The following is a 25,240-nucleotide window of genomic DNA, read 5'->3' as shown; positions in this document are numbered from 1 at the left end:
AGGTAAACTGTAATGCTTTGTGAAAGTGTGAACAGAAGTTCAAAAAGCTGCTTCCAGGATGTCTTTAGTAGGTAACACCTCTCAAAAAAGCTGCTGAGGTGGAAGCTGCTCTAGTAGAATGGGTCCTGATACTCTGTGGAGGAACCTTGCCCTGCTGCAAGTAACAAAAGTGAATACAATGGGCAATCCATTTAGAAATGGTCTGTTTAAAAATAGCTTTGCCCTGAGTTCCAGATGCAAAACTGACAATTGGTCAGACTTCCGAAGGGATTTAGTCCTGTCCAGGTAAAAATCGAAGCTGTCTATGCACATCAAGGGAGTGCAGAAGTCTTTCTCCTCTATTCTGAGGTTTAGGAAAGATGATAGGCAGGTGGACAGATTTAAGTTAGAAACCACCTTAAGCATAAAGGAAGGATTGGTTTTGAAGGGACACCCTATCCGCATGGAAGATGATAAAAGGCTCTACTGCCATTAAGGCCTGCAGCTCAGAAACTGTTCTAGCTGAAGTGATGGCCAAGAGAAAAAGCAGTGTTCTAGACAGGAACTTTAAATCTGCTGAGGCAGCTGATTCAAAAGGAGGCAGAGTAAGTTTCTCAAGCACAAAATTAAGATCCCAAGCACAAAATTAAGATCCCAAGCAGGAGTAGGTGCCCTTCTGGGAGGTTTTAAATTGCTAAATCCCCTGAGGAACTGCTTCATCAAAGGATGTGAGAAGATGGGTTGTTCAAAGGAACAATAAGCAGAAATCTCTGAGGAATGAATCTCTATTGAAGAAAAGGAAAGGAAAGTCCACCATTAAGCAAGCCTGCCAAATAATCAAGAATAAAGGGAGGAGATGGTAGAGAAGAGTCTTCTCCTCTTGCTTGCATCCAAATACAGAATTTTTTTCCATTTATCTGTGTAATATTTCCTAGTGCTAGGCCTCTTGGCCTCACGAAGAACCTCAACCACCTATTGAGATAGATTTATACTATGAGCCAGACCACCAAATGCAGAGTCTGAAGATGAGGATGTAATAATTTTCCCTCTTCCGGAATCAAGAGATCTGGCATCAGGGGAAGATGCCAAGGCTGAGACTGAGCGAGACTGTGAAGCAGTGGATACCGATGCTGTCTGGGCCAGTCTGGAGCTATGACAGTGCCCCTTGGTTTTTCATCCCTTATCTTCAACAGCACTCTGGGAAGAAGAGGCAGAGGAGGGAAGGCATAAATTGAAAGCTGTGTCCATGGGAAGGACAGAGCATCCACTCTCCAGGCTTTGTCGAGATGTTCCCTGGTGCAAAAGGTTGGAAGAAGATGGTTGTTTGGAGATGAGAAGAGATCCGCCTGGTGAGAACCCCAATGCTGAATGATGCGATAGAAGATGGTCTTGCTCAGTTGCCACTCGTGAGGATCCAGGACCTGCCTGCTCAACCAATCTGCCAAGGTGTTGAGTCTGCCTGGAAGAAACTCAGCTATCCGATGTATGCCCATGGAACTGCTATGGACCATAAAATCATGCTATGTCTGCACAGGGGGTAAAAGTGAGTCCCTCCCTGCGTGTTGATGTACCACACGACTGTGTTGGTGTCTGTCCTGACTAGAAGAGTTCCATGAGAGAGAAGATGCTTAAAAGCCAGCAAGGCCTGCTAGACTGCTATCAATTCTTTCAGATTTATGTGCAGGTGAATCTGTTGGTTGCTCCAAGTCCCCTGTATGCATCTGCCATCTAGATGCGCTCCCCAAGCATAGTCAGAGGCATCTGTGGTGAGAGTCATGCTTGCAGGAGGTGATTGAAAAGGCAGGCCTTTGTTCTGTGAACAAGCTGTTGCCTACCAAAGAAACTGTCTGCAGACAGGGAATCAGAGGAAGTATCATGTCTAAATCCTGTGTGTGCTGACACCAAAGGTTCTTGAGGTACCACTGTATTTTCCTCATATGCAGTTTGGCATATGGAATCATCAGACTACATGAAGCCATGAATCCCAGGGCTTGCAAACGGAATCAGACTACATGAAGCCATGAATCAGAGGGCTTGCAAGAATTGCCCTGCAGAGAGCTGGGTCATGCTTGACAAATCCTTGAAGTAAGTCGAAAGCTGCATTTGTTTCTCTTGATGGAGGAATACCATCTGAGTGGCTGTGTTCAGACTCGCTCCCAGGAATACAATCTCCCCTTGTGGGTACCATTCTTGACTTCCTTTTGTTGAGAGTGTAGCTCAAAGAGTTGAGAAGGTTCCTTACAAAGTCCAAATCCTTTAGAAGTTGTTCAGGAGAGTTTGCTTGAATGAAGCACTCATCCAAATAAGGGTAAATCTGAATGTTTCTCTGCCTGCAAAAAGCAATGACTGGAGCCAGGCATTTTGTAAAAACTCTGGGAGCAGTAGATAAGCCAAAGGACAGTGCAGAGAATGTTGCTTTCCAGCTCTGAAACAAAGGTACTGCCTGCAAAAAGCAATGACTGGAGCCAGGCATTTTGTAAAAACTCTGGGAGCAGTAGATAAGCCAAAGGACAGTGCGGAGAATTAGTAGTGTTGCTTTCCAGCTCTGAGACAAAGGTACTGCCTGCAACTTTCCCGAACTGGGATGTGCAGATAAGCTTCTTTGAGATCCAAAGTCACCAGCCAGGAATCCTTGGCCAGCACTGGCAGCAACTGCTGAAGAGTGATCATTTTGAATTTGGGAATCACCAGAAAGGTGTTCAGTGTGGACAAGTCCAAAATGGGGCACCAGGTGCCCCCTTTTTTTGGGAACCAGAGTAGAAACCTTGGCCTATCTGAAGTACAGGAACCGGCTCTATTGCCCCCAGGTTCAGCAAGGAAGAAATTTGCTTTTCTGCTTCTGTCCTTTGAGTATGAGGAATATCTGGGCATCCTTGGCGAACAGGGAAAGTGTGAAAAGAAAACTTGTAGCCCTGGTATACTATTTTGAGTACTCATTTGTCTTCTGAGATGGTGGACCAAACGTCTGCAAAACTGGCCAGCCCTCCCCCCCAAAGGCAACCCTGGGCCAGCAGGGGCAGGCAAGTGGACCAAACGTCTGCAAAACTGGCCAGCCTTCCCCCCCAAAGGCAACCCTGGGCCAGCAGGGGCAGGCAAGGGGAGGGCTGAGTCAAAGGGAATGCTTACTTTGGGAAGGTTGCTAAAAACTCCCAGATTTTGAAGAGGAAGCATGCCATTGTTTAGTTTTATGAGGAGTAGAGGTCTGTCCCCTAGAAGACCTATAACCCCTAGACCTAGTGAGTCCCTGTTTACTGGGATCAGGAAAAGTCCAATTCTTAGAAGGGTAATGCCTACTAAAACAAGGAGGCTGAACTAGCAGAAAATCTTTAACAGTTTGCATAGATTTAGCTTTATCCTCCAATTTCTTCAAGATCTCTTCTGCTTTGTTACCAAAAGAGAGTGTCCTAATGCAAAGGTACATCCAGTAACTTAGATTTAACAGGCTCAGAAAGGGGCTGTTCCCTGAGCCAAGCATGTCTTCTGATAACATATCCAGTGGCTGCTGCCCTGCAAGAAGCCTCCAAATTGTCAAAACCACAATGTAAAGAATGTTTAGTCACAAGAGTAGCAGAATTCAATAAATCTTGCATGTCCTTACTCTCTGCCAGGGAAGGAACACTAGCAATGTTAGCCTTAACAGCCACCAATGTATGTGCTGCTGAAACTTAAGTACATAAAAAAAGACAATTAACAGGCCTAATAGCAAGGATGGTGGAGGTATAAACTTTTTTACCCCACCTGTCCAAGGCCCTAGATTCTCTGTGAGAGGGAACAGGATTCTTTGCAACTGTAGCCTTAACACCTTTAGGGCCCTGAGAAATAGTCTCTGGATCAGCAGTAAGATTCCTAAGAAGAAACTGATGAGAATCAGGAACTCTATAATACCTGCCGGGTTTCCTGGGAGCAAGAGGAACAGAATTAGGAGTCAAAGAATTCTCCATGAAAACATCAACTACTTCCAATACCAGAGGCATAGCCAGAGGTTTATGCTGTGGTAAAAACAAGAACTCCCATATCCTTTTCTTAGACTGAGGACAGTCCTGACTCTCCCACTTGAAATGCTCTCTCAGAGCATTCAGAGTATCTGCAAAAAAAAAATATTCTGGAGGAGAGGCAGAAGGGATAGATTCTTCTGCATCAGAATCCTCAAAACCAGAATAAAGTTGAGGGACTTCCTCTTCATCAGCAAAACTGCTGGAAACATCAGAACCTGAGGGAGAAAACTTCAGGGGACAATTCTCTAGCCCTCTTAAAAGGAGGAGGTTGAGAGCCCCGCATAAGAGTCAAAAGATCACTAGCCATTTTAATCATCTGTGACTGAGGAATTTGAGGGGAAACCGGTGCCTGCTTTTGAGTAAATTTGCGGCTGGAAGGTCTGCTAGAAAGCCAGAGGGACTCGGGAGGCCTAGCCACAGCGGTAGTCTGAACCAAGGTAGTCGGATATCCTACGTATTATTAGCTTTTTGTAACAAATGTGCAATGATGCACTTGCTTTTCTTTGTGAAGGAAACAAAACTGTGTAGTCTCAGCTGGCCTGCCCAGTTACCAAAATGTAAAAGTACTCACAACAATGAAGGTCCTAAGGTATGCAAAGGTAGATAGTTCTGCCTGTTCAACCCAGCAAATTGGTGCTATAAAAATATTACTGGTACATCTATGAAACCGAGAAAGCCAATAACTGGAAGTTGACTACTTTTATGATTAAGTGCTCCAATCAAATATACCCACTCTTGTAGAAAGAGATCTTAAGTATATATGGCAATGAAACTTAGAAAATGCATTCTTCAATCTAATGTAGAGTCACTAAAAAGTATGCATTTAGAAAACAAACCAGTATAGAAAAAAAAAGTTTGGTACATTAGTCTGCATGACCACCATCAGAATGGTACTGGGCTTTTACTGCTCTAAAGATGCCTCACTCTCTTGGAGACTAGTAACTTACAAGATTTCCCAACCCAATATATTCAGTTAGTAAGCTATTTAGAAAATGTTACAACAGACAATCTTAGCAACTGTGTTAAGATACAGGAGTAAAGGTTTTCTTAAGTCTGCACTTCAGATGCTTTACAATGAGGGCTCAAAAAATCCTCTCGTGTTGACATCTGGTCATATAACCATAAATGTCATCTCTACATACTACAATCGGTTTTCAACAAGGTACTAATGCAGTACAACACAGAGTCTAACATGTGACCTGTACCACCAGAGCCCAAATGCAGTCTGAGGCATTGGATACCAAACGCTGCAACATTCCTAAAACGGTTTATCACACTGGAATACAGTCCCAACACTGTTGCATGGATCACAAAGTAATATATTCTTATGCAAAAGCTTACAGAAAAGTGGTATTTATAACAAAATGTTTACTTGAGGCTCACGCCAAAACGTGAAAAGAAAGGGAAATGCAATCTGCTTCTCTTAGTGCAAATTGTTTGTAAATGTTATGTCCATGCCAAGTTATCTTTTTACTATCAAATTAAAAGAAATGCAACACGACAGAATGAGATGCAATTGTTATATTACTTATTTATAAATGTTACAAAATTTGCAGCCAAGCAAGTTGTTATGCATACATGGGGGGGGGAGGGGTGCATGGCAGTGTCAATAAATTACATTTATTCCCAATTCAGTTATGACCCAGGTCAGCAATTATGTAAAGCATTTAAGTATTAAAAAACAATTATAGCAAGGTCAAAAATAATACTTAAGATGATGTTGCCAAAGTCTTTTTTTAGCTTTCAGGATTTAAGCTTCAGCCTTATAATGGAGAACCCTCTAACTTACAATCCTCAGTTATTCGCTCTCTCTCTCTCTCTCACAGGTTCATACTAGGCTATCTGCCCAAGGGCATTTATAAGCCTAGCCCATAGTTATTTGGCTTTCGCCACCCCTTTAGTTTGAATAAAACTATGCCTATTATTTTGCTGTGCCTCTGTCAAGCAGTGACACTGAAGTAATCCCTGGGGTATATCTGCGATCCCCCATCCATTGGTCAAGATTCCTCTTGAACAAGGCCAGCGAGGTGCTCTGCCTCACATGTACCGGGATTTTGTTCCACAGCATAGGGAGTCTCTGGGTGATGAATCTGTCCCTCCAGCACGTTCTACTAATAACCGTGTCAAGGTTTAAGTCTCCCGCCCTTGTGGTTCTGAGGGATCTAGATTTTTTGAGGTGAAACATATTCATCAAATCAGGGTTTGACATGGCCTTATATGTCAGGCACAGGTCACCTCTGAGCAAGCGGTATGAGACTGAATAGAGCTGGAGTTCTTTCAGTCGGGCAGCATAAGACATATTTTTGAGACCCTTTATCCTTTTGGTGAGGAACTTTTGGGGCCTTTCAAGCTGCTGCAGGTGTCGGGTCAGATACATTCCGAATGGGGCATTGTACTCAATCATAGGTCTAATGAGTGATGAGTACAGGGGACGATGACCTCACTTGATCTAGATGTGAATCCCTTCATGATCAGGTGGGCAATGTAGAAGGTTTTCTTAACTACTTTAGCAACATGAGTGTCAAGCGAAGGCTACTGTCAACCTGGGTCCCCAGATCCCTGATGACTTCTTCTGTGCTCAGTGGATTGCCACCTATATGGTAGCTAGGGGTAACCTTGTTTTTCCCTAAGGGTATGACTATGCATTTCTTGGCATTTAACTTTAGGCCATGGCTCTGGCACCAGTTATCCATTTCTGTGAGGCCCTTCTGAAGGATATCTGTGTCAGATGTGTTTTCGACTATGGCGCCCAGTTTGCAGTCATCTGCAAACTTTGTCAGCCATAACCCTCCTGTGTTTGCTTGTACTTCAGAAAAGTAGATGCCGAACAAGAGTGGACCCAGGACTGAGCCCTGTGGGACACCACTTGTGACAGGCTTTGAGTCTGACATGGCTCCAGCAACTCTGACCCTGTGGGTTCTGTCACTTAGCCAGTTTGCAACCCATCTTGTGATGTATGGGTTTACATTCAAGCTGATGAGTTTTTCGATGATACCTGAGTGGGGTATTGTGTCGAAGGCCTTTGCGAGGTCAAGGTAGGCTGTATGAACTGCCTTTCCCTCATCAATGGCCTTGGTGACTGTCTCGAAAAAGTCAACCAAGTTTAAAAGGCATGATCTGCCTTTGACAAAGCCAAACTGGGTTGGATCCAAAGTCTGCAAGTTCCCTACGTCTTTATTTATGAGTTCCATTATGATCCTCTCCATGGCTTTGCAGATAAGGCTTGTCAAGCCAATGGGACGGTAATTTCCAGGGTCAGTGGAGGCACCGCCCTTGTGAAGTGGGACCACAGTCGCCGTGCGCCACTCCTTGGGTACGTATCCTGAGGTGAGGCTAAGACTAAACAGCTGTCCTAACTGCGGGTTTAATTCCTCATTGAGTTCGTGGAGCACACAGCCGGGGACACCATCCGGTCCCATGGATGCTGTGTTTTTTGCTTTGGAGAGAGCAGTTCTCACCTGGGCGTTGGAGATGTTTGGGGGGCTACAATCCTCTGGTATAGATATATCTCCTTTTGGGAGGGAGGGGAGAAGTTTGCACTGAACCTGTCAGCCAGTATGTTGGCAATGTGTGTAGGTTCAGTAATCTTCACATCATTTTGAACTAATTCTGAGCATATCTGGGAGTTTCCTCCTAGGTTTCTAACATAGCTAAAGAAGGCCTTATGATTGTCTTTTGAGTCCTTGGTGATTTTTCTCTCAAAATTTGCCTTGGATGATTTTATGAGAGCTCTTAGTTTTTTACTTATAATGATGAAAGGTGTCTTACCTTTCAAGGATTTTGCTCTATCTTGTAGTAGCTTCCTCCTTTTGTTGTAGAGCTTGTTTATGGCTGGGGTCCACCAGACTGGACGCTTGCCTTTGGTACAAAGAGTCTTAGTTTTGTTTGGGATTGCCTGATCCATGCAGTCCTGTAGGTGCTGGTAGAAGGCATTTGTAAGTGATTCAGCGGTTTGAGTAATGTTTACCACTGGCTCAGGGGCCTTAAAGGAGACCACACTAGTTTTTAGAAGTGTGAAGTCGGCTTTTGAGAAGTTTTTCACTGTGGTCTTTTTATTTCAGGTGGGGCGGGATGAGGACCTCCAGCGAGATTAGTTTATGATCTGATCTCACCAGTGAGGGGTATACTTCGGTGTTGAACATTGTGATCCCATGTTCGTGATGATGAGATCAAGTATGTTTTCTCCTCTTGTGGGGATGGTGACTAGTTGTTCCATGGCATTTGAGTTTATGAACTCCAGGAACCTTTGGGCTAGAGTGTTTGGGCTTGAGTAGTGTTCCCAGTCTATATTAGGGTAGTTGAAGTCACCTAGTATGATGGTGTTTGGAGATACATTTATCCCCTCCATTGTTTTCAGGAAGGCCATGTGAGGTTCCTGAGTTTGAGAGGGTGGCCTGTAACATGCTACAAATTGCAGAGCAGTCTTGCCTATGGTTAATTGCACCTGGATGGTCTCCGATGCATCATGCGTTGCCACCAACCTTGAGGTGTGGGTGTCCTTTATGAATATGGACACCCCCCCCTCCTTTCTTGGTGTTGTCCGGATTACACATGATATGAGGTGAAACCTGATAGTGCTGGGGTGCTCTCAGGAGCCTTGAACCAGGTTTCAGTCACAGCACAGACATCGATGTTCTCCATACTGAGAAGGGCCTCGAGTGCGTGCATCTTGAGATTGAGACTTCTGGCATTGAGCAGCATTACCCTTAGTTTTTTTACTTTTTTGTGTTCTAGGGTGGTAGGTTTAGAATTTGAGCCTTGCCTAAAAAAGGCACTATGGGGGTGGCAAGAGCCTTTGCCAATATCCGGAAGCCTAGGGGTGACAGGTGCAAGCCGTCCCTTGCGAAGCAGCGTGGCTTGTCCAGCATGTCATCCCAGGCAGACAGACATTGGATCCCCTTTGAATGACACCAGAATTTAAGCCAATTATTAAAGCTGATCATCTTATCACTGTATTGTGGCATCATTCTAGGTGAAGGTAGGATACTGCTCAAGGTCAGGGTCATACCTGCCTGGGCTACATAATCAGAGAGCTCCTCAATGTCTCTTTTCATGTAGTCCAAGGAGGTACGTCTCAGGTCGTTGACACCAGCGTGGACAATGACTGAGTCGTACTTGTACCTGCTGTTGAGAGACCTGAGTGCTTGTGTTATGTGGCAGATTCTTAAAAACCTTGTAACTTTTTGGAATACCTCATCTGAGAAGAATTTTGTCATTTTGTAAAATCAATTTTTACACACAACATTGGAGGAAAAATCTCTAAAGTCTAGAGCATGAATGTCCAACCCGCAGTCTGTGGGCCACATGCAGCCCTGGGCAACTAGTAAAGTGGCCCCCAAAGGATTGCAGCATTGTTATATGATTTGACTAGATTGCACAGTAATTCAGTACAGTACTTTATCTGGAGAGGGGTGGTAGAATCTGGCAGGCACTAGGACTCAGGACTGTGAGGTCAGCAGCCTGTCACGTACGTGACGCGGCTGCTGATTAGGCCTCTTATTTTCCCCATTTCTCTTCCTGCACTCTAGTTGCGAGGGAAATAGAGAAACCGAGAGAGTGGAAAAAGAGCAATCAAGTTAGTCACTTCTCACAGGTTTACTTAATCTTTTGTACCTACATTACTGTCTGCTAGTATAACAGGTTTAACATTAGCATGGAGTTTCTGAAACTCGAGCACTGAAGTAAAATCAGATACCTTCAGTGAAATCGGGAACAGTTGAAAGCAATGTTAACCACAGGAGCACAACAAATTGCTGCTTTTTAACCCACAGCACCCTTATACAATATGACAGCAGTCCCCCAACCACTGAGCTGCACAGAAAGAGTAACAAACTTTTTATGTTGGGCGCCCAACTGTTTATGTTTCTGTCTGCGTGTGAGTGAATACATGTATGAAAGCAGAGGAGACTGTGTGTGTGTGTGTGTGTGTGTGTGTGTGTGTGTGTGTGTGTGTGTGTGTGTGTGTGTGTGTGTGTGTGTGTGTGTGTGTGTGTAACTCCCTACCAAACCAAGGCAAATAACCTCCTCTGTATCGATCAGTCAATTTAAACCACTCCTGAAGATCCACTACCTAGACAAATGGCTGTTCCCATGCTACTCCCCAGGTTAATTCCTGCCCCCACAGTCTGGCACAATAAATTAAATTAGGTTCCATAGCTTACTTTTTTGCCCAGAAAAGTTTATATCCCAACATACTTACACTACAAAATATACTAACTCCTACCATCACCTTAGGCAAACTTCACTGTTCCCTCAAAAAAAAAAAAAAAAAAAAAAAAAAAAAAAAATTCTATATACAGCTGCCTATGATATGCTGAATAATTCATGTATATTGTTAATTATTTATTGTTACTTGATATCTATAACTGTGTATTTTGCAGATTACTGAATGATTAAGAGATGATTATAGCTGTTATTTAGATACTGAATATTTCTTGAATGTAAGTTTTTGGGAGCTTTTGATCATTATTGTATGATTATGACATGGATTATAACCATTTAGGCATAGAATATTTCTTGAATGTAAGGATTTTTTTTAAGGAGCTTTTCTCCCCAGGCCTCCGCTGAAAATGGATGTGTCCAGTCAGACTTTCCCGGTCAACAAATGTAAAATAAATAAATACATAAAGTGTGTGTGTGTGTGTGTGTGTGTGTGTGTGTGTGTGTGTGTGTGTGTGTGTGTGTGTGTGTGTGTGTGTGTGTGTGTGTTAGACAGACAGAGTCTCATCCTCTTGGCACAAGAAAACTGTTCAGAGCCACAAATAACGGGGGACAAACTACCAAAAATAAGGACAGATTTTAAATACTGCTCTTATAAACTTAGAAAGTTGCTATAACAGCAGGGTTTCTATCTGAAATATGAAGTCTGAAATTCAAATGCCTGTCATTATTTAATGACTTCAATCCCCAGTCAGTCAATTGCCAGAAAACTACACATTTTGTGAGGTAGGGGCCAAATATAAGAGACAAAAATCTGGACATTCTGCAAAATCTGGACAGTTGAAAGGTATGTTGTGTTGACTCTTAGCTAAAGTATCTGGATAAACCTAAAATAAAAGGGGGTCAAAGGTTGAAAAAAAAGGTTGAAAAAATACACCGAACCCACAGACGTTGCCAACATCCTAGCTGACAGGTTCAGTGCAAACTCCCCCCCCCCCCTCCCCACCAAAAGGGCAAATATCTATCCCAACAGAGTGCTGCCCCCCTGACATCGCAGATGCTCAGGTAAGAGTCGCCCTCTCCAAAGCGAAAAACACAGCATCAATGGGACCAGATGGTGTCCTGGGCTGCGTCCTACCTGAACTCCAAGAAGAGCTAAACCCAAACATAAAACTACTGTTCAATCTCAGCCTTACTACAGGATATGTACCCAAAGAGTGGCATACAGCAATAGTGGTCCCTCTCCACAAAGGTGGTGCCTCAACGGATCCTGGAAACTATCGCCCCATAAGCCTGACTAGCTTGGTCTGCAAAGCTATGGAAAGGATCATCATGGACCTCATAAATAAAGATATTGGGGACCTACAGACACTGGATCCTACCCAGTTTGGCTTTAAGGGCAGATCCTGCCTCTTAAACCTGGTCGATTTCTTTGAAACAGTCACCAAGGCCATTGACGAGGGGAAGGTGGTCCACACAGCCTACCTGGACCTTGCAAAAGCCTTCGATACAATACCCCACTCGGGCATTATAGATAAGCTCACCAGCTTAAATATAAACCCCTATGTCACTAGATGGGTTGCAAACTGGCTCAAGGACAGAACCCACATGGTTAGAATTGCTGGAGCCATGTCAGACTCCAAACCAGTTACAAGTGGCGTCCCACAAGGCTCAGTCCTGGGACGTCTCTTGTTCGTTATATATCTCTCGGTGGTACAGGCCAACACGGAAGGACTGTGGCTGACCAAGTTCGCAGATGACTGCAAACTGGGCGCCATAATTGACTCTCCAGCCGACACAAGCATCCTCCAAAAGGGCCTCATAGAAACAGACAACTGGTGCCAGAGCCATGGCCTCAAGCTAAACACCAAAAAGTGTATAGTCATCCCCTTTGGCAAAAACAAAATACCCACAAATTACCACATAAGTGGTAATCCATTAAGTACAGAAGAAGTCATTAGGGACCTGGGGACCCAAGTTGATAGCAATCTCTCATTTGACAACCACGTGGCCAAAGTGGTTAGAAAAACATTTTATATAGCCCACCTAATCATGAAGGGATTCACATCTAGATCAGGGGAGGTCATCGTGCCTCTTTACTCATCCCTCATCAGGCCCATAATTGAGTACAATGCCCCTTTTGGGATGTACCTTACCAGACACCTGCAGCAACTGGAAAGACCCCAAAAGTACCTCACCAAGAGGATCAAGGGGCTCAAACAGATGCCATATGCTGCCCGGTTAAAGAAACTCCAGCTCTACTCAGTGGCATACTGCCTGCTCAGAGGCGATCTGTGCCTGACGTATAAAGCCATGTCCAACCCGGAATTGATGGACATGCTGCACCTCAGAAAATCCAAATCCCATCTAGCTACGTGTTCGAGAGACTTGAACCTCAGCACTGAAATAAATAGGACATGCTGGAGGGACAGTTCATAACCCAGAGGCTCCCTTCGCTCTGGAATAAAATCCCAGTCCAGGTTAGGCAGAGTCCCACATTGACTCTCTTCAAGAGGAATCTTGATGAGTGGATGGGAGATCGTAGGTTTACCCCGGGTATCACTTCTGTGTCACTGTTAGAGGCACAGTATACTAACCTCAAAAAAGGGCATAGCAAAATTAATTTAAAATGGGTGGCGAAAGCCAAACACACTATGGCTAGGCTTATAAATACCCTAGGGCAGATAGCCTAGTATGAACCTATGAACCTATGAAAACAGGAACATATTTTACTTAATTATTAGTATTTGTGTTAGCATACATTTTCTGAAACAGAGGTGTGCAAGTATCAGTGTATTTATTTTTTCATAACTTTATGCTGGTTATATACATTTCAGTCTCTAACCAGAAAACAGTTTAACCCAACTAAATTTAACACTGATCTAAAGAAATGCATCTGTTTCCCCCTAAAAACATTACCCCTCGATGAAGCAGTTCATCACTTTAATACCACCTTTATAAATATACTTAACCAACACCCCCCCCCCCACCCAGAAACACTAGAATCAAGACCAAACATGTCCCATGGCTCACCATAGAAACTAAAACACTACTCAAAAATAGAAACAAAGCTTGGACAAACTATCACAAAACCAGAATCCAGTTAGACAAACAAAAGTACCTAGAACTATAGAACAAAGCCAAACAGCATATTAAAACAGACAAAATCTCCTACTACCAAAAGATCCAGAATAAACATATAAACAACCCAAAGAAATTCTGGGCTGCAATCAACTCTTGTCTTACAACCAGGGAAGACAACCACCCCCACTCCCAAAACAGGTAATAGCCAAGACAATATACCCACACTATTCAACAAAATTTTTCACAGAAACTATACAAACCTTAGCTAGCAACCAACCAAACCACAATATCCCCACTCGAACAGCATTACCTTTTCCAACTAAAAGAAATAGCAAAACCCACAACTTTAGCTTTAACCCAGTCCCAACCAAAGTCATAGAAAAACTACTAAAAACTGAAACCAATATCCACAGCAGCTGACAACTTCCGTCTGAATATCTTCAACTAGCTGCTGAAGCTATAGCCTACCCAGTGTCCATCCTAATAAGCAGATCTATCTCTGAGAGCAAAGTACCCCAGCTTTGGAAATTATCACATGTAACACCATTACACAAAGGGGGTAGCCCTCTCGAACTCAATAACTACCGACCAACAGCCATACTACCACCCTTAGCAAAACTCCTAGAAAGAGCTGTCCACATGCAATTAATGAAGTACCTCCTAGATAAAAAACTTCTAGCCCCACAGCAACATGGTTTTAGACCCTTCTACAGCACATCCACCACCCTTACATCATTCACTAATACCGTTAATAACCATAGAAACAATGGATTACTCGTGTCTGCCACACTCAGGTCTTTCTAAAGCCTTTGACATGGTTAATCACCAAAAATTGATTAACTCTCTGTCCACCCTAAACCTCAACCCCCCCCCCCCCAGCTATCTCATGGTTCAAGAGCTATCTAGATGGCAAACAGCAAGCAGTAAAATGGCAAAACCAACTCTCTTCCCCTACTACCTGTAACCTTAGGAGTTCCCCAAGGCTCCATCCTTGGGCCTTTGCTCTTTACCTATTTACTAACCAACTCCCAGCCAATATTCCCAATGCATCAGTAGTCTAATACGCAGACAATACCACCATAATATGTGCAGCCAACAGCCTTAACCTTCACTCCCAAACACAAGAATGTTTCTCTTTAGCTGAAGCATGGATCACTAAACACAACCTCATTCTCAATTCCGCTAAAACTAAACTACTAATCTTTAGCCCCCACAGAAACGCACCACCCTCGTATAACCTCACAATATCTTCACAAAACACCACCACCAATGAAGCCAAATTATTAGGTGTGGAAATTGACAATCACCTAAGATTGGACATGCACATCTCCCAAACCATAAAAAAGTACATAAACAATTAGGGCTACTCTATCAGAACAAACAATTCCTCTCCAACCACTCCAAAATCACTATAGCCAGGACACACCTATTATCCACATTACTTTATGCATCCCCCATGCTGACCAACCTCCGCAAAAGAGGCCTAAACAAACTTGTCAACTGTTATAACAAGATAGCTAGATTTGCCACAGAATCCTCCCCAAGAACACACCATTGTGACAGCCTTATTAAACTACAATGGCTAGAATTGCCACTATTACTCCAGTACAACCAGCTAACACTCACTCATAAATTGCTTTACCACTCAGAAAAAAACCCATCCCTTCAACAACTGATTCAGCCCTATAATCCCACCAGATCCTTAAGATCAAGTACCCAACGTCTCCTTAAGGTAACCAGAATTAACAATGAGGCAGGAAAATCCAATCAATAGTAATTGCATCTCCAAATCCTGGAACTCTCTCCCTGCCCAAATTACAGCTACAAACTCACTAACCCAATTTAAGAAACTGCTCAAAATATATTTCTCCAATAACAGACTATGCTCCTGTAATACCCCAGGATAGCTGTACATTTTGTTAGTAACTGACTATAACCATACATTTAGTATCTATAAAAACTGTATTATGAATAATTAACTGTGTCTATGTATAAATCAAATGCTTGGATTGTCAGCTATGTCTAAATGAATTACATGTATGTTGTTAATGCAACTCATCGTTTTATCTTTTACTGTAATGTTTTTCATGGAGCTTTTCTCCCCGGGCCTCCACTGAAAATGGACTTGTATCCAGTTGGACTTTCCCGGTTAACAAATGTAAAATAAATAAATAAATATGTGTTTAACATAATACACTGCCAGGGTCAACCAGATTGCAGTGGTCTGTGTGTTTGGGGACTGTTGACAACTTTCTTTTTTAAATGCAATAACCTGGCAAGGTTAACCAGATAATGTGTTTTGGGGACTGTTTGACGATTTTCTTTAATACACTAGCAGGGTCAAGCAGATGCTAGTGGTCTCTGTGTTTTAGGGGCTGTTGACGACTCTCTTTTTTTAAATAATAATATCCAAACACATGTCAAAGAGATACTAGGTATGCAATGTGTTCTTTTTGCAGGGTTTGTCAAGATACATTAGGATGGCTTGTCAATGTTTTGTTGTTGAAACAAACTCCACTCTTGCATGAGTACAGTGTGTGTTTTGGTGAACTGAATTAAGGTAATGTGCAAGTTCCTGGCTATGTGATATGAAAGAAATACAGTAATGTTGACCATGGTCTTTTATTTTCATTATTTTAAACCTTGTAATTAGGCATTCATTATTACATTTATTGCTTGAATACACCTAGAGTGGAGCCAGGAGGTCGAATTTGGCTGCCAGTGGCAGAAAAATAGCTAACTATATTATATATGCTTATATGCAGCCCCAAGACAATTCCTCTTCATTCAATATGGCCCAGGCAAGCCAAAAGGTTGGACACCCCTGGTGTAGGACAAATGCTACACAAATAATGAGAAGTTACGACATAAGGAAAACTGCATGGGATAAGACGGAATTGTTGAATAGTGGATGAGGGGAATTAGAAAGAAAAACTCTGAATGACAAACGCAGAATGAAAATCCATGACATCTAAACTAAGATTTAAGTATACATCAAACATTAACTAATAGTATGGGAAAAAGTACAGTACAATAGTGGGAATAAACATGAAAATTTTCCCATGGTCTTGCTGTCTGAATGCTTATCTCATTACATCTAAGTAACGCCTCCAGGTGCATCTGCAGTAAAGTCCTACTGACGCCTCTAGTCGTCAAATATTGCTTATTCATATCTGTGTAAATAATTGCAAAACCATGCTACATACAAGGTTTTAAAAGATTTCATGTTATAGCTCATACAATGGCAAACTCAACTGCATTAATATTTGACATCTGTCTAGTGCAAGTAAATAGATATTAACTGTGTTTATGATATTAATTTGCATAGATATAATTTTCCCATTTTTCTAAATATCTCAACAACCAAGTAACAGACGGAACTCTCATATGAAAGTTCATATCTAGATGAATAAAATGTTGCTGACAGTATATTTGCAACTTGAGTGGTTGCTGAGATATTGTAAGTGGTTTACAAAACATTACAAATGTAATATTTACTGTGCTTACTGTGACTTATAAAATCCGGTTTAAGACCTAGAACCTAAAGTACACTACCACAATAAAAATAGTTTGTGCTAAAGAGTTTACCATTTATACTTCTTTCATAACCCCTATGATTCTAGAGATATGAACATTTACTTGAAATGTGAGGACATAATTTGATTCTGTCAAAAGGCTTAGGCTTCGCCCATTGGAAGTTACAGTACAAACTTCCTGAGGTCCATTGGAGTGAATGAGTTATACAAATTTAATACTGAAATTTTATCTGAAGCACTGGATATTTTTGTCCAAGATACTTATGACAACTTTCTTTCAGTGTTTGGAATGCTTAAAAGAAAATGATACGACCAAAGAAAAGTAGACCCCTTAATACACTTCTGATAACTGCAGTGGGATCTCCAACATTTACCTGAATACAACCAAATCAGTTAAATTGGACCTTGGTTTAACATCTCATCCAAAAGGATGGAAACCTGGCTGTGTGATACAAAGACATTTTTTCTTAGAAGCGCACATAGTGCACATATACAAATAAATGCAAACAACACATACATATCCTCAGCAGAGTAGGAAATGCAAAGAAAACAGATCCCTTGTCACATTGCTACTACAACCAGTCGTGTGTTCTTTAAATCAGCAACAGAAGGATACTTACCAAGAAATATATAATGCTAGCAATTCCAAGACAAGCTGTGCCAAGGACGGTAGGTAGCATAAATCCTCCTGGAACTGCAAGCCTACAGAAAAACAAATGAGAAGCAGTCAATGAGGTAGGCATAATGCCAACAACAATCCACAAGCAGCATTTTATAAATCACATTTTAGGGTTGTGGTTCTTTTGACTGGGGAGTTCTAGGCAAATACACATGTACAACAGTCCACTAGCAAATTAGTATTACACTGGACTGACAATACCAGCAATAGCTAGTCAAATACTGTTTAATTAAAACTGACAAAACAGTGCTTTAGCTAAAACTGCACATCTTTTATGTAGGATGCTTTCTCTCTACACCTTACAAGGGGGAGACCCCCCTGCATCCCTACTTAAAACAGCTGATTTTAAGGCTCAGAAAAAAAAAGATACAGTCCTCAAAACATTGCAATTTTAGTTGAAATGATGCTCAATCATTTATTTACGTACATGAGCAGTACAATAATATCATAGCTTAAATTCATGAATACGGGCAAAGATCATCACTCACCTAGACTCCACTAAAGCATGGCTGTTATGTGTCTGTGGTGCTTCTCACAGGACTTGTATATGACTCTAGGGGATCCTCAACCCTACCTGATAGAATCTTGGGTTCTATCCTAAGGGGGGAGGGGGTGCACTTAATACAAAGGAGACAATAGAAATAGAGAGATAATGGCATAACTTCTTAAATCTGGGTTACCAAAAGAGTGAGCAGAAATTTACTGAGTGGAATATTTTGTTTTAAAAGACACTTTACCAAAGAATTCTAGAGGACATACAATGTGCCTACAATACAGCATGAAAACAGGATTCATAGCCTCTAACAAAATGTGTATATCTAAACATGTAATATACCTACCACATATCATGAAAGCATTCACCTAATCTCAGGGTTGCATATTATCTGATACTGACACTATTATTATTTTGCACAAATCAGGAATCCAGAATTTCAGATCACAATAGGCAGCTTCAATACAGCACAATACTCTACATGATGCAAACATACTATCTAGACAAATCAATACACTGTCGCTGTTATAGAGTCTTCTGGAATTTGTTGTGGAATATCCTACCTTGTAATTCTCAAATATTGATGCATTTCTCATTACAACAGTAACTCTCCACACAGTGCCTCCATTTAACACTTCTCTCTTTCAAACCAGAATCTGTAATATTTACTCAAACTTACCCTGCATGCAGAATGGCTCGGACATAGTAATTCCTAGTAAGAGGGCCAAACAGCTTCACCACTGACGTCAAGTATTTCTGACCACTAAAAAACAAAATCAGATTGCAGGAAATAAGAATGTTTTGCAAAGCAGAAGTCTAAACCACTCCAACTTACCATGCTATTTCCAATCTTATGCAACAGACCCAAATCCAAACTTGTAAACTCAAAGACCTCAGTAACAGTAGTTAGAAATTGATGCAGCATGGGGAAAACTCCCCTTCAAAATGAATGAGACTCATAACCCAAGATTTGACTTGGACTGCTGCTGGAACACCGAGGCTGAGGGAAGAGGTCCTGTCTCTGACATCAGAAACCTATCCTTCTAAGCAAACTGGTCAAAAGAGCTGCTGGGAATGACCAAGCAGTTCTAACCAGCTATTCTTTTTCTGGAGAGGGTTTTTTTTCCTTGTCTATACATGGCTCCCAAGTGGAGAAGACAGCCTTACATCAGTGGACAAAGTGAAGGGAAAGCACAAGTGCATCACCTGCATCGAAGGCAATACACACTGCAAAACATGCAATGATATTACTCATGTCTGGATGGAGGGATTAGGGGTAGACCAAGGGGGAGCACTTTTCTGTACCATTGCAATGGCACTGTACCAGGAAATTCCTTTCTCTTCTTTACCTTACTTTGGAGACTAAAAGAGGTCAGCAAGACAAAGAAGATGGTGGACTGTAGCAAGATAAAAATTCAAACTTCGTTATTATTAGTAATATTCTAAAAAAAAACATGCCACATCCTTCCATTTTGTGTTTTTCAACTAAAATGTGTCAGACAAAAACTGAAATAAGCTACTGCATCCAAGGAAATACATTACACAAAAGGGACACCCCACGGTGACATCCCATTTCCCTCAACTAGAGTATAGATTACGGTACAGAGGCATCTAGCTTTCCAAGCTAAAAGGAAGAAACTCCTCAAGTTCAAAAGTTATTTTTCCCTTTAGTCACTCTCAACTCTTCCGTTGGATACATCCATTATCACTACATTCTGTTTTCCCTGCTATGATTATCTTTACTCAGTATACACACACCATAGGTGTGTACTAGGCTAATGGCTCCGGAGCCTTTACAAGATTCGCCATATGATTACCCTGGCATAGTGCCACCCAACCTTAGTTCCCTGGGCCTCTGTAGCGTAGAGCCCCTGGAGTTATCCCTGTGCCTCTGTCGAGTAGAGCCCCTGGAGTTATCCCTGGAGTGAAATTTTTGTTTCCCATCCACTCATCAAGATTTCTCTTGAAGAGGGTCAGCAAGGTGCTCTGCTTGACATGTATGGGAAGTCTGTTCCATAGCATGGGCAGTCTCCAGGTTATGAACCTGTCCCTCCCAACAGGTTCTGTTAATTGTGGTAATGAGGTTGAGGTCTCTGGAGCGTGTGGTGCGGAGGGATTGGTATTTCTTTAGAAGTAGTATTTCTAACAGAGCTGGGCCAGACATGGCTTTGTAAGTCAAGCAGAGATCACCTTTAAGTAGGCGATATGAGACAGATAATAGTTGGAGTTTTTTTGAGTCTGCCCATATAGGACAATTGTTTAAGGCTTAGGATCCCCTGCGAGGTACTTTTGCGGCCTCTCCAGTTGTTGCAGGCATCTAGTGAGGTACATGCCAAATGGGGCATTGTACTCGATGATTGGTCTAATGAGGGAAGAGTAGAGGGAGACAATGATCTCTTTCTTCCTGGATGCAAAACCCTTAGTAATGAAATGTGCCACATAGAATTACTTTCTGACCACAGTGGCAATGTGGTGATCAAAAGAGAGGTTGCTGTCAACCTGTGTTCCCAGATCTTTCATAATGCCTTCTGTGTTCAGTGGACTACCATCAATGTGGTAATTCATGGGAACCAGGTTTTTCCCAAATGGGATGACGACACATTTTTTGGCATTGAGCTTAAGGCCACGGTTCTGACACCAGTCGTTGGGTCACAGTGCGGCCATTCTGTAGGAGATCAACATCACTTGGAGTTAATAAGAGCTCTCAACTTGCAATAGTCTGCGAAATTTGTCAGCTAGAGTCCCTTCTTGTTGGCCTGGACTTCAGAGAAGTAGATACCAAACAGGAGTGGACCCAGTACCGAACCCTGTGGGACTCCACTCATGACTAGTTGGCAGTCTGACTTGGAGTCAGCTACTTTCACACTGTGGGTTTTATCTGCGAGCCAGTTTGCAACCCACCTAGTGATATAGGGGTCGATGCCAAGCTTAGTGAGTTTTTCTAGGATTCCTGAGTGGGGGATGGTATCAAAAGCCTTGGCCAGATCAAGGTAGGCTGTATGAACCACCTTGCCTTCATCCACAGCTCTGGTGACTGACTCAAAAAAGTTGACCAAGTTGAGCAGGCATGATCTACCCTTCACAAAACCAAACTATGTGGGATCCAGAGTTTGGAGATTCTCTACATCCTTGTTTATTAGGTCCATGATAATGCATTCCCATAGCTTTGCATATCAGACTCATCAGGCTAATGGGGTGATAGTTCTCAAGGTCTGTAGTCGCTCCTCCTTTGTGGAGAGGGATGACTGTAGCAGTGCGCCATTTGGTAGGGACAAAGCCTGAGGTGAGGCTGTGATTGAACAGGGCACATCGGTGAAGTGCCAGTTCAGTCTGTAGTTCATGTAGAACACAACCAGGGATATTGTCAGGTCCCACAGAAGCTTTATTCTTGTCCTTGGACAGTGCTGTTTTAACCCATGCAGCAGTAATACTGGGTGCCTGGTAATCTTCTGGTATTGTGATTGGTCCTTTGGGAGTGGGGGGTAAAGCTGGCACTGAATTTGTCAGCCAGTATACTGGCAATATCTGTTGGCTTGGTACATGAAGTACCATTGTGCAGTAGCTCAGAGCAAATCTGGATATTGTCGTGGAGATTATTTACATAACTATAGAAGGCCTTGTGGTTGTCTTTACTATCTGCTGCAATTCTCTTCATAGCTAGCTTTAGAAGATTTGATGAGGGATCTCAACTTTTTGTTGAGGCTGATAAGGGAGTTTTTCCAGTCTTGTGATTTCACCTTATTCAGCATCAGTTTCCTCCTTCTGTAGAGTTTATGGCAGGGGACCACCAGATTGGCTTCCCTTTTTTTTGGAGGAGAGCGCCTTTGTTCTATTGGGTATGGCGAGATCCATGCATTTGTGTACGTGTTCGTACAGTGCACTGGTGTATGATTCTGTGGTCACGCAACTGTTCCCCATTTGCATGGGTGCCGTAAAGTTTGCCACCTCTATTTTTAAGAGCTCAAAGTTACTCTTGGAAAAGTTTTTCATGGCGGTTACCTTTGTGGGGGGGGGTGGATTTCTAAGGTGATTAGTTTGTGGTCGGATCTAACCAGGGAGGAGCTGACTATTGGTGTAGAGCAATGGTCACCCATGTTAGTAATGACCAGGTCAAAGATGCGGCTACCTCTAGTGGGGGTAAGGACAAGTTGGTCCAGGGCACTGGAATTAATGAAATCCAGGAAACATTGGGCAAGTGTATTTCCCAGTTAATGGAGGGGTAGTTGAAAGCACCCGATATGAGAGTGTTAGGTTGGACCCTAATATTCTCCATGGTGCTTAGGAACATGGAGTGCGAGTCTTGGGACATGGTTGGGGACCTATAGCAGGCTACAAACTGAATCACTAGTTTACACAATGTTAGCTGCACCTGAAGTATCTCTGATGTGTTATGTTGGGCTACCAGGCTGGAGGTGTGCGCGTCCTTTATGAATACGGAAACACCACCACCTTTGGAGCTTCGGTCCAAGTTGGGCCACAAAAAGACCACACACTTATCAACCTGCTCAAAAGGGAAGTAAGGCTGATCAGCAGTGAGATCACTGCCTTAGAGCTCTAAAGTCCATGGTTTAATCCTGACCTCTGGTCAGTGTCTGTGTGAAGGCTAGATGCTCTCCATACGAATTCATGGTTTCCTTGGGATACTCTGGATTCCTCCCACCTCACAAAACATGCTAGTTGACTAGCTATACTACAGCATTTATATGTATTTTATTTAACATTTTACTTGCAGTTCAATTATTGGCTGAATGGGTTTTCAAAGCAGTTCATTGTAAATAAGCACACATATACATGCATTACTGTGCTTACCTCGATTACAGCCACAAAGAGAATGCTATGCCAAGCCAGACTTACTACAATAACATTACATTCTGGGCCATTCGTCACAAATGGCAACACTTGAATATACAGTAAACCCACAACACTCAGACATTACATATTATACCACTTAATACCCTTCAGCTTATCCACTTACCATCTCTCCATGGTTGATCCCTTTTTCCTTTTGCTTCTTGGGTATTCAAGCAGGCAAATAAAAACTCCCGCAGCTCTGATCATCAAAAATTAAGGAAAAGTAAGATTTTGTCACATTCATGTATCTAGCTACTTCTCTATTCCATAATCACAGGCTTTTAATTGCTTTCTGGTATATTCTTTAGAAATATTTCTTTGTGCCATTACGGTAGTTTGGAAACATTGTCTAGCTCTCCTTAACATAAAGTGACAGTGAAAAATCATAAAACGATGGTTAACCCATTAAGTAAGTCAATGTCCCCACCTGCAGCAGCATACTATGAATGGGCTTCATACACTTTCCTTTACATTGAAGATGTCCTTGTATATTTTCTTAGTAACTAGTGCTTGCCACCACAACACAAAATCTGAACTAACAATTTTAAAATATGAGAATTTGAAACTTGAATATTCAGTACCATTAGCTGCAGACAAGACTTGGTAATGACTAGTACTGCCGGCTGCTTCACTTATTGCCATATGACTCTTGTCAAAGGCTTCATACAGACGTAGGGAACATATGAGTATATCAAGTCAAGGAGAATCGGGTCACGCGGATACCTTTTTGTAAAACAACTTGTTCTACAGCAAATCAAAAGTTGTTATTCCTCTGTATCTATGATGACTGGATCTATCAGTTTATCGAAAAACCACATTGTTAAAAATCCATTCAATACGGTCAACAATGCAGTTAATCAAAAAGCTGAAATAAATCTACACAACACCCGCCAGCAACATCAAAAATATTTTTGCAGGGGGGAAGAAAGTTCCCCTGCACCACCCACACCCCCTGCTAATTATTTATACCAAAACTAGAGATCGCACTACAGTGGGGAAAGGGAAAATTTCCCAATCCCTATTACATCGCAATCTCAGTCAGAATAGTTCAATGAACCAAACTGTCGACCATATGAGTTTTGAAAATTTGATCCTTCAACCAACTGGCATAGACCCAGAAGAAGAGTTGCAAGAAAAATTAAGGCTCTATTCTCAAATGGTCTATCTACAGCACTAATATATGTGAGAGATGCAATTATACAGCCAAACTGGAGGCAAAGCTCTCTCAACCCAAGACTGGAACTGACAGTCAAGAGGAGAAGGAAAATACTTGCAACACACCACCAGTCTCACATAGACCTACTAAACCAACACCGGCAAATAACACACATAAACACATGAAAACATACTTGGAGGTTCTAAATAAAAATCTGCAAAAGCAACAGAGACCTCCAAAGCAGATACCCAAGCAACCTCCACACCCCATCACAAACCATGAAACACATACTTCACATAATCAGTGTGCCACGCAATCACAGCCCTTAAGGCAAAATAACATACCCAACACACTAGTAAAAGGTGACTCTATAGTCAGACAAACTGATGTCCCACTAACTAGGCTGGACAAGGAGAAGGTTCCAGTTAGCTGCCTGTCGGGTGCCAGGATCCGCCACATAACACAAGCACTCAGGTCACTCCAGAACAAGTACAACTACGACTCTGTCATTATCCATGTCGGTGTGAATGACCGGTGATGTACCACCCTGGACTACATGAAGAGAGACATGGACGATCTCTCATCATGTAGCCCAGGCCGGTATGACCCTGACCCCGAGTAGCATCCTGCCCTCACCAAGAATGATGCCACAGTATAAAGAAAAAAATATCAATTTCAACAACTGGCTAAAAGTTTCTGGTGTCATTCAAAGGGGATCCAGTATCTGTCCACCTGGGATGACATGCTCGATAAGCCACGTTGCTTCGCAAGAGATGGCTTGCACCTGTCACCCTTAGGCTTTTGAATATTGGTCAAGCCTTTTGCCGTCCCCATAGTGCCTTTTTTACGCAAGGCTCAAAAGACAAACCCACCACCGTAAATAGCACAAGTAACCAAAAATTGAGGGTAATGCTACTCAATGCCAGAAGTCTAAACTTCAAAATGCATGAACTCAAGGCACTCCTCAGTATGGAGGAGAACATCGATATCTGTGCAGTAACAGAAACCTGGTTTAAGGCTCCAGAGAGCACCCCAGCACTACCAGGCTATAACTCATAGCATAATTTCGGCCACAAAACCTGGACCGAAACACAAAAGGTGGGAGTGTATCCATATTAATCAAGGATACCCACACCTCCAGGTTAGTGGCACAGCACAATGAGATCATCCATGTGCAACTAACAATGGGCAAAACTGCAATTCAAATTGTAGCTTGCTACAGATCACCCACCATGACCCAGGACCCCCATTCCGCATTTCTGGAGACACTGGAAAATATGAAGGTCCTACCAAACGCCCTAATATTGG

General features: G+C 42.4%; 1 protein-coding gene across 2 annotated transcripts in view; it reads right to left on the bottom strand.

Annotated features, from left to right (window-relative positions):
* Positions 1-25,240, bottom strand: part of LOC122810214 (cytochrome b-245 light chain) — a 143,660-nt gene that overhangs the window by 71,362 nt on the left and 47,058 nt on the right. For both annotated transcript variants that reach the window (XM_044081711.1, XR_006366064.1), the window contains exons 3-5: positions 22,901-22,975; positions 18,605-18,688; positions 17,374-17,455 (exon numbers count right to left, since the gene is read on the bottom strand). In XM_044081711.1, the coding sequence (XP_043937646.1) occupies positions 17,374-17,455; positions 18,605-18,688; positions 22,901-22,975 (241 nt within the window). The remainder of the gene's footprint in view (positions 1-17,373; positions 17,456-18,604; positions 18,689-22,900; positions 22,976-25,240) is intronic.

This window comes from Protopterus annectens, chromosome 8.part1, assembly GCF_019279795.1.
Source record: "Protopterus annectens isolate FY-2018-M chromosome 8.part1, PAN1.0, whole genome shotgun sequence".
NCBI lineage: Eukaryota > Metazoa > Chordata > Ceratodontiformes > Protopteridae > Protopterus > Protopterus annectens.
Note: the sequence above shows the minus strand (reverse complement) of the source record. Positions and strands in the feature narration are given on the sequence as shown.